At 35.3% G+C, this 13381-nt stretch overlaps 4 protein-coding genes across 4 annotated transcripts in view; 2 read left to right on the plus strand and 2 right to left on the minus strand.

The window, feature by feature from the left end:
- eIF4EHP (eukaryotic translation initiation factor 4E homologous protein) overlaps positions 1–2600 on the plus strand; it is a 127842-nt gene extending 125242 nt beyond the window's left edge. The window contains exon 4 of the mRNA XM_014231211.3: positions 1533–2600. Coding sequence (XP_014086686.1) covers positions 1533–1557 — 25 coding nt within the window. The 3' untranslated portion in view covers positions 1558–2600. The remainder of the gene's footprint in view (positions 1–1532) is intronic.
- An 815-nt stretch (positions 2601–3415) lies between these two features.
- SMC1 (structural maintenance of chromosomes 1) lies at positions 3416–8326 on the minus strand. The gene is made up of 16 exons (XM_014231215.3): positions 8253–8326; positions 7986–8179; positions 7700–7920; positions 7483–7631; positions 7250–7418; positions 6292–7185; positions 6095–6223; positions 5957–6039; positions 5522–5894; positions 5339–5452; positions 5020–5275; positions 4644–4948; positions 4475–4587; positions 3897–4400; positions 3668–3845; positions 3416–3605 (listed from the first exon to the last, which is right to left on the minus strand). Exons 2-16 carry the CDS (start codon positions 8146–8148, stop codon positions 3543–3545), a joined length of 3714 nt encoding a protein of 1237 aa, XP_014086690.2. The 5' UTR covers positions 8149–8179; positions 8253–8326; the 3' UTR covers positions 3416–3542.
- An 80-nt stretch (positions 8327–8406) lies between these two features.
- On the minus strand, positions 8407–9377 carry LOC138855692 (uncharacterized). The gene has a single exon (XM_070105517.1). It carries the CDS (start codon positions 9266–9268, stop codon positions 8450–8452), a length of 819 nt encoding a protein of 272 aa, XP_069961618.1. The 5' UTR covers positions 9269–9377; the 3' UTR covers positions 8407–8449.
- A 443-nt stretch (positions 9378–9820) lies between these two features.
- LOC106615113 (traB domain-containing protein) lies at positions 9821–13295 on the plus strand. The gene is made up of 6 exons (XM_014231174.3): positions 9821–10005; positions 10273–10560; positions 10641–11332; positions 11399–11518; positions 11587–12061; positions 12125–13295. Exons 2-6 carry the CDS (start codon positions 10392–10394, stop codon positions 12316–12318), a joined length of 1650 nt encoding a protein of 549 aa, XP_014086649.2. The 5' UTR covers positions 9821–10005; positions 10273–10391; the 3' UTR covers positions 12319–13295.
- The last annotated feature ends 86 nt before the right edge of the window (positions 13296–13381 follow it).

Here is a 13381-nt window from a genome sequence, read left to right on the forward strand (position 1 = left end):
GTGCGCATTTCGGTAACTTCGGAAGTTCCTAGAATATCACTAAGCAGTAAAACAGAATTATTTACCGAGCAAAATACAACTTACAATGATTTCTGTTTCGTTCTGTTTTAACATCCGATTACGTTTATTCTCTAACTTTAGAAGAAACTTTCTTCAAAAAGAAAAAAACAGTATTTAGGGCACACCTAGTGTGACAGCCTAAAAAAGGTGATTTTTGGGAGTAATAGGTAACAAAACTCTTTATCAAGTGTTTTAAAATTGCAAAGAAAAATGTTTGAAGAAGAAAATTAAATATTTTTCGAGATACACACACAAATTGTTCGTCGTTTTTGATCTCCGATTAATCCCTGCAACCAAAGTCGAGAAATGCTGTTTAAAAAAAACGCTTTTAATGATAAACTGATAGCGCCGACTAAACTGACGGCTACACATTAAAAGTCTGTAACTGAAAAACTATTTTAAGTGCCAATTTGAAATGTTTGTATGTTCTTTTTATAAGCTACCGATATATGCAAGAATAAAAAAGTTTTTTTTTTTGAAATTTCACACTTGGTGTGGCGTTTAATTCGAAAAACCACATCCACCATTTAGAACCCATTTAACTTATTTGATGTTTCAATAGGCAAATCACGCCATCATTAATTCTTTCGAGGTATAGTACCCCAGATATGTAGTCTCTTTTTTTCTTCAAAAATTCCGAAAACAGGCACCCATATATACTATGTTATTAAAAATAGTATTCACCGTTGTTGTTATCAACGTCACAATAGTTCCTCGCATATTTTTGAGGAATACTGCCGAGTTAACTGAGGCGGAAAAAGTTCGGATCTGTTCTGGTTACATGGACCCGACTGCTGTCGAAAAGTAATCTCGAATCATAAGTAGGATATCTCAGTGAAACTGTATATATGTAAAAGCATGTACATAGTATATGTATATGTATATGTATGTATTTTGTGATATCGATCAGAAAATTTTCACACTGCCTCTTCTCCTCAAGAAGTTGCTCATTTGTCGCAACCGCCGATATCGAACCACTATAGCATGCCATACAAACTAAACAATCAAATTCATGTCCTTGTATGAAAAACTTTTTTATTTGACAAAATTCCTTCACGAAACTTGGCATAGATTATTTTCCAAGGCAACGCTACAATCACCTAAACAACTTGTTCAGATTGGAACATCTTTGTAACCAAGGTAAAAAAATTTTCTGTTGCTTTGTATAATATTTTCACTCCTGACTTTTCCTGATCTTTTTGTAATTTACGCGAGTAATTAATATTCGGTTTCGCCCGAAGTTAAACTTCCTTATTTTTGTATAGTTTTTTATATACATATATGTAATATGTAACGCTTATTATTATTGTAATCAAGAAAGTTAACTTCAAAAACGATTTTTTTTTAACGAAACTTATGAAGTCGAACCGTAGTGGCAAGGCTAATCATAAACAAATAATTTAATCATATTTGGCGTGTTATTCATTTAATACCAGCTTACTAATTATTTATTTATTTTCTCTACTTTGCAGTAATAAAGGCCCTCTGAAAAGCTGAAATTCAGTAAACACGTTCAACGCAACAAAAATAAAAACAATTGCAGATGACACAATGCGCCATGTAAACAGCAATGGTAATAACAATAATAATAAGAACAACAACAATGGGCAGAGCCACGATGATAACAGAAGCGGCAACAGTATGGATACCAAGAGCAATATCTATCATAACAATAACAACTATTTATACGATATTAATAATGCTAAAATTACAAACGCCTAGAATATAACAAAATTAAGCATTATCAAAACAATAGCTGCAGCCCGAAACAAACATGCTTATACTATAACGATTTACACATTGGCAAGAACTCTGAAATTATTTATGTTTTTCGAAAATAGCGAATTTAAGCAGGTTCTTAAAAAATATTCGATTGACAAATAGTGCTGCAACACAACAATTGGAGAAGTGGCGGCGTTTCTACTATTATTAATAATAATTATAACGCTGCAACCTCTATTTCAACAACAACCACAAGCCAGAAAATAGCATAAATATCAACAATTCAACCTAGGTTTATGAAATTAATGCTTGCAGGCACGAAATTGTTATTGCCACACAATGTTGCATTATTATTATGATATGTTTATTACTTAAGTGCATACTGTCATCAGGTCGATTTATGAAATCGCTACAATTGTTTTTATATTTAATAACCGACTTTCACTTTATTCTCGCTGAATTTCTTTTTTTTTTTGTTTTTTTTTTAATCCAAAAAGTTTGTACCAACATCAACCACACACACAAACATGTTTAGTGATGAATGTGAACACTGTAAGAGTGTTATTCAGATTCCAACGCAATAATAGTATGTCGTTAACTATCTAACGGTAGTTAGAAAATATATACATATAGAAAAATACATACCAGTAAACATACTCAAACAACATTAAATACAAAAAATATTGTATGTAATTTATTGAGAATATTTCCCCACACACCCGAAGAAAAAAACTAAATAAAGAACGAAGGAAGAAAAGTTGTATAAAAATTTAATAAAAAGTTATTAAAGTTGCAAAAAATTAAAGCAGTTAAAAAAATGTTTACGTGTTTTTATTTTTTAAATTTTTTGCGTAAATTTTATCCAGCCAAGCAGTATCAACTCGGCAGAAATCTGCCGCTACAACAACAAAAACATGATGAGCACGAGGATTCACCCAGAGAAGGCAAAATTGGTCACAGGGCGCTACTATGCCAAATTAAAGGTCTGATTCATCGCCGTGTTTAAAAAAGAACGATCCCGTTTGGTGAAGAAAAAGTTGTATCGAATTAGGCTACGACCTGCTGCCCCATCTAACGTTTTCTCTAGATTTTGCCCCTTTCGACTTCTATTTGTCTTTAAACTTGAAAAATTTACACGCCGGATAGAAGTTTGAGTCGAATTTGAAATTGTCACACCACAAGAGGTATACGTTGCACTCACGACAGTCGGGTCTACGTAACCGGAACGGACACGGATTTTAAACGGCCAAGGACTGTCAACTCGGCAGAATTCTGCCGCTACAACAGCAACAACAACAGGTATACGTTGCCCAACAATCGGCTGTTCTCACAACCGTCACGTCTACATATCCGAACCGGCCACGAATTTTTATTCGTCCAAGAACTGTCAACTCGGCAGCATTCCTCGAAATTACTTCAGGTATGATTTTTGGAGCTACAACAATAATAACAACGTACATAAAACGTTTTATTTCTATACACGAAACATCCCTGTTTCAAGGGTGGCGAACTAAAAGGAGACTTTTTTAAGAAGTAGGTCTCAATTTATCCCAAATTGTTACTTCGCTTTTGTAGGTTAAGTACATTTCGAAGCGCTCTCGTATCTTCATAGTGTAAATTAAAACAATTCTCGCACTTTTTACTTATTACTTTTATTCCCTATGAATGTGTTCGTATGGTTATTAACAGTACATATATATGTTTGTGGTGAAAAAAAAATGTGTAAAGCATAATAGTTCTCTGAAAATTAATTGAAATCGTTACTTGTCATCAAAGACGCTCAAATCAAACAGGTAAACGTTTGAAATCAAACAATCGCCTTCCTAAATAACAAAGAAAGCATAAATAAGAAAAGTTTAAATAAAATATAACTTTAAAGGTATACCGCTGGGGTTATGCCCACCAAGGCATCGGCGTGTCCATAGAACTCCTCCTTCAGCGAAATGACAATTGTCTGTAAATTATTTGTGTGGTCGCGTATATAGGAAGCGACCTTGCCTATATTGGTGTTATCCAGCGCTGCATCAATTTCGTCCAGCACAAAGAACGGTGCCGGTTGATAGCTGTCAAGAATAAATTGTAGAGAATAAACAATTATAACAATAATATAATACCTATGTATGGAGAAAAGCAAAGCTAAGGCAGCAATGGTCTTTTCGCCACCACTTAAATTGCTCATCGGCTGGAAACGTTTACCCGGCGCCACACAATTATAATTGATACCATCCAAGTATGGTTCTTCTGGATTATCCGGTCCGAGATATGCCTGCGCCGCTTCATTACGCGCTAAACTTTTGTAGATACCATCAATAGCATCGGATATGTGATTGCAGCATTGGATGAATTTCTCGGAACGCTCATTCTTCACCTTTTCAAAAGCAGATTTTGCCTTTTTCGCTTTGCGGCGTGCATTTTCGAATTCCTCATTGGTCGACTGTATTTTCTCTGTGACGAGTGATAACTTCTGCATGGCTTTCATATTCGGTGTTTGTATGCGCTCAAGTATATCCAATTTCGATTGTAGATCCTTTTGCAATGTGTCGTTCATTTTTTTAAAGGAGGAGTCATCTTTCAGCTTACAAATTTCACGCGGTAAACTGCTATAATTGACTTCGATTCTGTAAATGTAGAATAATTATAGTAATTCGTGTCTCATAGTGAAATATATTGATATGATGGTTTGAGCATTTACTGATTTTCACGTTCTAAAATAAGCGAAGTAGAAGTGGTATTCGTTTCAGAGTCGCCTTGACGCACGGCATCGTCGAGCGAACCTTTGAGTAGCGGTATAGCAATACAATCCATCTGCAGAGAGAAAACTGTCAATTCCAGCGTAACTGTCAATTAAGCATTTCACAAACCTTCGCCTGCATTAAAATGTTGTGACGCTCGTTCTTCTTCGTTTCGATTTTTGCCTCAATCGCTGAAATCTGGCTGCCTAAGTTGTGTATTTCCTTTGCCAAATTGGAAACATCGCGCCTGGCTTTGGATATATCTTCTTCCATGTCATCAGCTGCTTGCTTTTTGGCCTGTTTGCCCTGCTTCAGCTTCTCCATTTTATCTTTATCCTCGTCGATTTCCTTGAGGTAACGTTTTTCGGCTGCTTTCAAACCCTCCAACGCATCTTCTTCATCCTGCACACCACGCTCCCAACGTTCCAAATTTCCTGCAATGATTTCGATATATTAAATATAGTTATTTTACACTTAATTTGCACTGGATAAAGGCTCTACTTACTTTTAGTGTCCTTTTGCTTCTCAAAATCTAATTGCGTATTGATAGCATCGATTTGTTGTTCGAATTCAGCACGTTTTCGCGCACGCTCCTGCTGCATAACAAGTTCGCGCTCTTCATACTGGCGTATATTCTTCACGCCCAAACGTTTGCAGAACGAAGCGAATACCTTGTCCTCAACATTATTCATATTCTCTTTAATCTCTTGAATATGTTCTTCGCGCTTCGTCATACGCCGTTCAATCTCACTGATCTTAGGCTGCAAAAGGTGTCAATATTATTCACATGTAAAACTAATAAGAGATGTCCAGGAAAATCTTACGCCAAATTCATCCAATTGACTTTGCACCATCTTGAGTTGATTATCGAATTGCTGTATCGACTTTTTCGATGATTCCAAATCCACCATACTGTACTTTAGTCGATTCTCCAAACCCTTTTATTCAGTATTTTTTTTAATCTAATTTTGTTGCTAATATTTATTTAAAATTCACAATTTCTTTACCTTAATTTGCGACTCAACGGTAGCCAGTTCACTTTGCTTGCGCGATTTCTTCACCAGCTCTTTTAACTCCTCGTTTAGTTTGTCTTTTTCCATTTTCAATTGTGCCATATGTTTCTCATCCCAACGTTTGGCTTTGCGCGCCAAATCATGACTACCACCAGAAAGAATACCAGACTTCTGGTAGAAGGTACCGTCCAAGGCGAGCGCGTCATAGCGTGTACGATCAATTTCATAAGCCACTTTCATAGCATCCTCAGGTGTCTCGCACACCAACGCATTATTCGTAGCGAAGAGGACAGCACGCTCTATTTCAGGTGGTTCGAATTTGAGTACATCGAAAACGAGTTTAACGTTGCGTGGTTCAGAAATGTTTCTACAGAAAGACGATAAGCATATTAGTTTATACAAAAAATTTATAAAGTATTTTATTAATACCGTAAACGCTCTTTGAGAGGCTTCACTTGCAAGTAATCTAACGGTAGAAATGTTTCCACTTCCAGCATTTCCTCTTTCAATATCTACGCACAAAAAGAAATTATTATCAGAGGGGAAAAATACGCAAGTCGAACGCACCTGTATGCAATGTCTTGCGGTCTTTTCGGTATCCACAATAATTGCCTCCATATATTTGCCCAACACCTTTGTGACTGCAACATTGTAGCGTTTGTGTGTGGGTTGACACATGTTTATCATGCGATCATACTAAAGCATATATAGAATTATACAGTTAGATATTAATATGGGTGTAACATGTGGATCTACTAACTCACCACTCCCGGCACCTGCTTCTTGAACAACTCAACAACTTGCTGCTTCTTTTTGCGGTGCGCATCCTCGTGCTTGTCACTCTTTGCATCGCCTAGCTGATCGCGCACGTTTTCCAGCTCTCGTTGCTTTTCAGCTATCTTTTCTTTGGAGCAACCCACATCACGTCGCAGTTCATCTTTAATGCGATTTTGCTCCTCCAATGCCGCTTGTGATGACTTTATGTGATCCATTAGCTTGTCTCGTCGTTTCACTGCTTCTTCGCGTTGTAATGTCAACTTTTTTAGGGACTCTTCAACAGATGCCTTACGATTGGCTTCTCCGTCTAACATATCCTGATCCGATTTTTGTTCACGATTTACAGAATCTAATTGCGACCGATATTGTGTAGCTGTGGCTTCAGCTTGCTGTTTGAGACGATCGTACTCTTGCACCAAGCCTTCCTCCATTGTCACGCTTTTACCACGACGCTGAGACTCATTTTCCAGATCATCCTCATAACGTTTTTTTAATGCTTCCACTTCCGCTAGCTGTTTTTCCAATTTGCGTATGTCTTGTTGATGTGCATTATCCGCCTCTCTCGCAGTTTCAAGTGTTTTCTGCAGCGATGCCAACTTTTTCTGACAATGTGCCACCTTCTCCTTTGCTTTAATGTACAATGGGCGTTTTTTATTCATTTGCGTTTCAAATTCACGTATTTCTTGCTCAATTTTAGCCAAATCACGTGAGAACTTGCCCGCATCTTTTTTCTTCTCACGTAAAACCTCATCGGCTTGCTCTTTGCGTACTTCAACGGCTTTAACATCCTGTTGTTTTGAGTCTAAATCTTGATTAAGTTTTTTAATGTCGTTCTCAACGTGAAACAGACGAAATAGTTGGTACTCCACTTGCTTCTCATTCTGAAATTTAAATAAAGACATTGTCAAATAAAAAAAAAAATATTAAAAATCATTCTTAACTCACATATTCATTTTTTAATCGTGCATAACGTTCAGCTTCCATTTTTTCATGTTTTGCTTCTTTGCGCTCTGCTGCCATACCCTTCTTTTTTTGATATGTAAATTGAGTTTCTTCTTCTGCCAAATTCATTTCTTGCTTTAAACGATTGTAATCTTCCTTAAGCAAACCAGAGCTAAAATGCGCATAAAAATAATAATATTAATTATCTTGCTTATGTGAATTATTAATTACAATACCCGCTAATCTCCTCAAATAATGCTGTACGTTCTTTCGGTGTTTTCATTGCAATATTTTCGACAGCGCCTTGGAAAACCAAAAAATTTTTCGCTTTAACGTTTATACCCATTTTTTCCAAAGTACATAAATAAACACTGCTCGACACGTTCTACAGTAAAGAACATTTGAGAATATTATTTTATAGCTATCAGCTTTAGAATTGAAATATCAATGTACCTCTCCGTTAATACGATATTCAGATGATCCGCCAATAACTGCACGCTGAAAATCCATTTGCTTCTCATCGTTAATGAGAAATTTAGCAGTTACGTAGCAACTACGCGAAACTGGCTTACCAATAGATGATCCATGAATTAGATCATTAAGACGCTTCACACGTAAACTGGAAGTCTTTTCTCCCATAACAAAACTGATTGCGTCCATAAAGTTAGATTTTCCTATTCATGAAATTTTTCAAATTACTAAAATTCATTTAACGTATTATCGAAAATTAGTGCTTCACCTGAGCCATTAGGTCCGATAACTGCAGTGAACTTCTTAAGTGGGCCAACAATTACATGTCCGCGATACGACTTAAAATTTTCCATTTCTATATACTGCAGAAAATATACATCATCTTTTGGCGCCGAGGTGGAGGCCTCTGCTGCCAGTTCTTCTTCGGTCATCTCAGATTTGTTCTCGCAAATTTTCTAATTACTTATTTTGATTTTATAAATATGATATAAATGAAAAACTGAAACTAATTACAAACAATTAAATATTTTTTTACCATGAAGGAAAAAGACGCGCTGTTTTATACTTTTCCTTATTCTCTTTTTTGACATTTATTCGGACATTCTGTCTATCGTGAACAGTTTATATTAATGCCGCCATTAATTAAAAAAAACGGTGTATTTGTTATACTTAAAATAGGTAAACAAAGATTTTCTTGTTCAAAGTATTTATTTCACAAAAATTAAATGTAATCTATATATGTTGAAGCCATTGTAAATCTTTTGCGACTTCTTCGCCCTTTTCCGATTTTTTCTTCTTCTTTGGAATTCCCGCTGTCGATTGTCCTTCCACTCTTGTGCTATCGTTTCGCTTTCGTTTGTTTTCTATTTTCTTTGGCTTTACTTCACCGAGGAATTGAACGTCGTCGTCATCCGTCAAATGATTTTCATTTACAGAAGAAATCTGTTTGGATTTTTGCTTCTGACTAGACAACTTGATATTTTGAGATTTCACACTTTTCCTATTTGTAACCGCCTCATACGTTAATTTCGCCGACATCTCATCTGCCTTTTTCAACCGTTCTGCTATGGATTTGTTTATTCGTAATCTTTTGTCGAATTGGTGGCCATGCAAAGGATGACGAACTTTAATCATGTCAGGAAATGGAACGCGACTTTGAGGCGGGCATAAAGCTTCGGCATTTTCTAATGTCACCGCTTCAGACGCTTTCAAGCGATCACGAAGTAAAATGCTTCCTTTTACTGGGAGTAGTCGCAGGGAATAACGACCTTTGCGATTGCAGTAGCCAAATGCACGTGTCTCTGGTTCGGCATATTCTACTGCTACTGCTTCAGTTGAGGTAAAATTGGTACGACCAGGGAGCTTTAATTTTTGACTTTGCAAATTTTCTTCTATATTATATCCTTTCGGACATTGCAGGACCCAAATCTCATCTTCGATTTCAGTGATGTCTTGAAATTGACCGATTGTGGTTAATTCAGTGCTTGCTTTTATTTCTTTGTACTGCAAATTATCCTCAAGAAAACGCTGTTTTAGGCTTATAGTTTCCATTTCAATGGACTATCCACTACGTTTTCAGTTAAATATTTTAATTTAAAAATAATTTTTCTCTTTACCAAAACAACTTCACGTGTACAATGTTTTTGGTAGAAATATGCTAAAATCAGATGTTGTAGAGACACTATTCACAATAGTTTCTAAACGCAAATAGAATAAGCTAATAAAGAAAACAGAAATCTGACTATATCAGTTTTATTATAAAAATAAAACAGTTTAACCTCCTTAAAAATGTATCTTATAATAAGTCCTATTATTTTTGATCTATTAATTGTTGTTTGTTCTAACAACGAATATGTAAATAAACCGATTTTCGATGGTGTTAAGAAAAAAATATTGTCACAAAATGTCCGCGATGCTTATAATAGATAAAGTACTTAAACCCTTACCACATATAATGGAAAATCATATTAAATTTATATCTTCAAATTGTTTACGTTATTAAAATATATATGGTATATACATATTATTACATGACGGAATTTGAACTTTGGCAATCATATCTAAAGTCAACAAACGTCAAAAAATTGTGTACGTGTTGATGAAACGCAAACGACGTAATAACAAATTGAAGAAATCTCAAAAGCATCAGAAACGAGTACAAAGACAAGAAAGAAATTTTCAATTAATTTTTGGTTTTTTGAAAAATTTTGCATTATAATTTATATTTTGTTAATCGTGTACCCAAAACTGGAAATATTTATGCACAAGCCAAAACGTTCAGAATTATTGTAAGTAAATACATACAGAAATTTCATTATCAGGTAGTGAAAAAACGAAGGTGATGATAATCATTGTAACATACAACATATTTTGAAAACTATGATTTGCTTGATTGCTAGTATTCGCTTTAATCGAACTTAGTTGCGGAGAATATATAAATGATATAAACTATAATGGAAACTCAGCGTAGATCACTTGAGAAAAAATAATTATTTTATCAATATATTATATCTCTACTTTTTATATTTAAAAGTTTTTTTTTTCTTGTTTTGCAGTTTTTGATGGTAAAAATATAGTTGTAAGACTGCAGTTATTGCTAAATAAAAAAATATAGTAAAATATATAGATATCCTCCGAAAACCGAATTTGTTTACGTAACCTATTCTTCCAAAACATGAACTTATCATCATCTTCCAATCGTGACATGTCTCGGGCAGACTCCCAAACACCACCATCAAGTGCTAGAAATAAAAGTAAAGGACAACTCAATGACACATCACTAGGTGGCAGTAGCATATATGACAGCGCCTTGGAGAATCTCACCGCGTATACATCTTTTGACGGTAGCTATTAAATTTTAATATTTATAATTATTTGATTAACATAAGACTTACTTCTGTATGCTTTGCATATCCTTTTTCAGAAAGTGCCAATGACAATTCACATCTTAACGTATCCACCGATTCAACATTAAACGGCAGCGATTCACTTCGATATAACACAACCACCGGATCATGCAGTTCTACTGTCACTCGTGATTTGAATAAAAACATTAGCGCCAGTGTGCTGTTAATACAGTCGGAGAGCACTGAGACAAATACATCACAAGAAGAAGTTGATCCAAAATCCCAACTAGCAAATAAGACAATATTTAAAACGGATAATCCAGATTTGTCAATTATAGAAATAAGTGATAATTCAATTAAAGAACAGGAAGCTGGAAATTCCTTTTTCCTAATAGAATCTAATGATGGCAGTGTTGGTGGGGCGAAACAAAAGATTTCTCCTTTAAAAACTGCCGAATCTTCGGAGAATCGTCGTAAAAAAGCTGAAACACTCATTCAATCCAGTAAACAAAAACTAAATGTAGAAGTAGCTGAAGCATTTGCTGCTGAATCCAAAGCGGCTAGTGGTGATACAAATGCCATTGATGACGCGGTGCCCCAAGAAACACGGCCCGCCACCAAGCGTGAAATAAAAATATACGATACCATAGAAGAGTTCGAAAAGAATTTGCCGTCGACGGTAACAGTGCTGGACACACCGTTCGGAAGCAGAGTTTATTTGGTGGGCACAGCTCACTTCAGTGAGGAGTCGCAAGATGATGTCTCTTATGTGAGTAGAAGCAGTAATCTGAAAGGGCGATAACAAACATAAACTGTATACATATATATATTTTAGGTTATACGTAATGTCCGTCCAGATGTGGTAATGGTTGAACTCTGTCCGTCACGTGTACATATATTGAAACTTGACGAAAAAACACTGTTAGAGGAAGCTAAAAACTTCAATTTCGCTAAGGTAATTTTGCGTTATCTTACAAGATATACTCCAAAAATATAAAAACAATTAATATATCAAACGAACAGATACGTAGCATTATACAGACACACGGCTACATTAACGGCGTTTTCTTCATCCTATTATTGCAAATGAGTGCACAAATTGCCAAGGACTTGGGCATGGCGCCGGGCGGCGAATTTCGACGGGCATTCGAAGAAATACACAAAATTTCCGGTTGTATGCTTCATCTCGGCGACCGACCTATACGCATCACCTTACATCGGGCGCTGCGCGCACTCACTTTATGGCAGACAATGAAATTGGTATGGCGCCTCACATCCACCGACACCATAAGCATCGAAGAGGTGGAAGAATGTAAACAACGCGATTTGCTTGAAAAGCTGATGCAAGAGATGGCTGGAGAATTTCCAGAGTTCTCGGAAGTATTTGTGAAGGAGCGTGATATATTTCTTTGCCATTCCTTGCAGCTGGCAGCTTTACCACAAATGCCAACCGATGGCTCCGGTATACCACGCCCAGTGCGCGTTGTTGGCGTTGTAGGTGAGTGCATCTAAATTTAGAGCTTATTTATGTAAGAACTATATAATTTCATTCTACCGCTAGGTATTGGACATGCTAATGGCATTGCGGAAAAATGGGGAAAAGTAGACCCATCGTGCATACCAGAGATCATGAAAATACCACCCAGCCGCTTAAGTACACGCCTTGCTTGGTATTCATTTCAAGCTTCACTTTACAGTCTCCTACTGTATCAAGGGTATAGGATTTTAAAGCCATGCTTAAAACGTTTATTTTAATTGCTTTTCAAAGTGATGATAACTGCTGTGTGAAAATCATCATCGATTATATATATATGTATATATATATTTACATATACCTATGTACATAAATGGTATAACGGCATCAAATTAATTGGAAAGCGCCATCTTATGTGTTGCCCACGCAATTATGTCAATGATCAGAAAGAAAGAATTGATGTTTTAAGTTAAAATTAACATATTTATGTAAGATACGGTGAACTTTCAGCTGTGTGATCGTTTGCATACCTATGTATGTGCTACATACAAAGCATAGAAACAGTTCCATATAAATATTTTCATTTAATTTAATTAAATCGCACAATGCAGTAACAGGATAATAAAAAATTAAAGGTTTTCAAAGGCCGCATAACCGTTATTGAGCCGCATTAAAAATAGTAAAACATTCGTTCAAAAGAATATATAATACATATGTTGTACAGAAATGCTAAAAAAATGTGTGATTGAAACTATCAAAATTAAAATACATAAAATAAGTGCAGAAACTAAGCAAAAAAAATTATATAAAGGGGAATAATCAAACAAAAAAAAGAAAACAAATACTTGCTAACTGTAGATTTCGAAATGCATACGCAGATCAATAATTTTTAGATGTGCCCCAGGCAAATTGATACTTACGCCATGTGTATAAATAACCAAAAAAAAAAACAAAAAAAAATTTCAAGGCCAGTTAGTCTCGGTTTTACAAAACATTGCATCTATCAGTCCAACATTCCCAGTAGTAAAATGTATTATCGTTTAATTTTCCAAACACGCCGGAAATTTTAAAGATCACATTTTAAAATCAATGTAGACCCTAGAATATAACATATATATGTATGTATTTATTTTTCTTTTGTGTAGTTTTAAACTGTTGTATAAGCATAGATGTACGCTTGTCTGTATTCTGTATTGTAAAAATGTATAAATACAAACCGATACAAAAGCACATATATATGTACATATGTCATAAAATATTCCTAAAGTGATTTATTTATTTTTTGAAGTGTTTTATCACGATACCGTGCATTAGTATTTTTCGTGCAATATATAAATTAGTTGT

Source organism: Bactrocera oleae, chromosome 2, assembly GCF_042242935.1.
Source record: "Bactrocera oleae isolate idBacOlea1 chromosome 2, idBacOlea1, whole genome shotgun sequence".
Taxonomy (NCBI): Eukaryota; Metazoa; Arthropoda; class Insecta; order Diptera; family Tephritidae; genus Bactrocera; species Bactrocera oleae.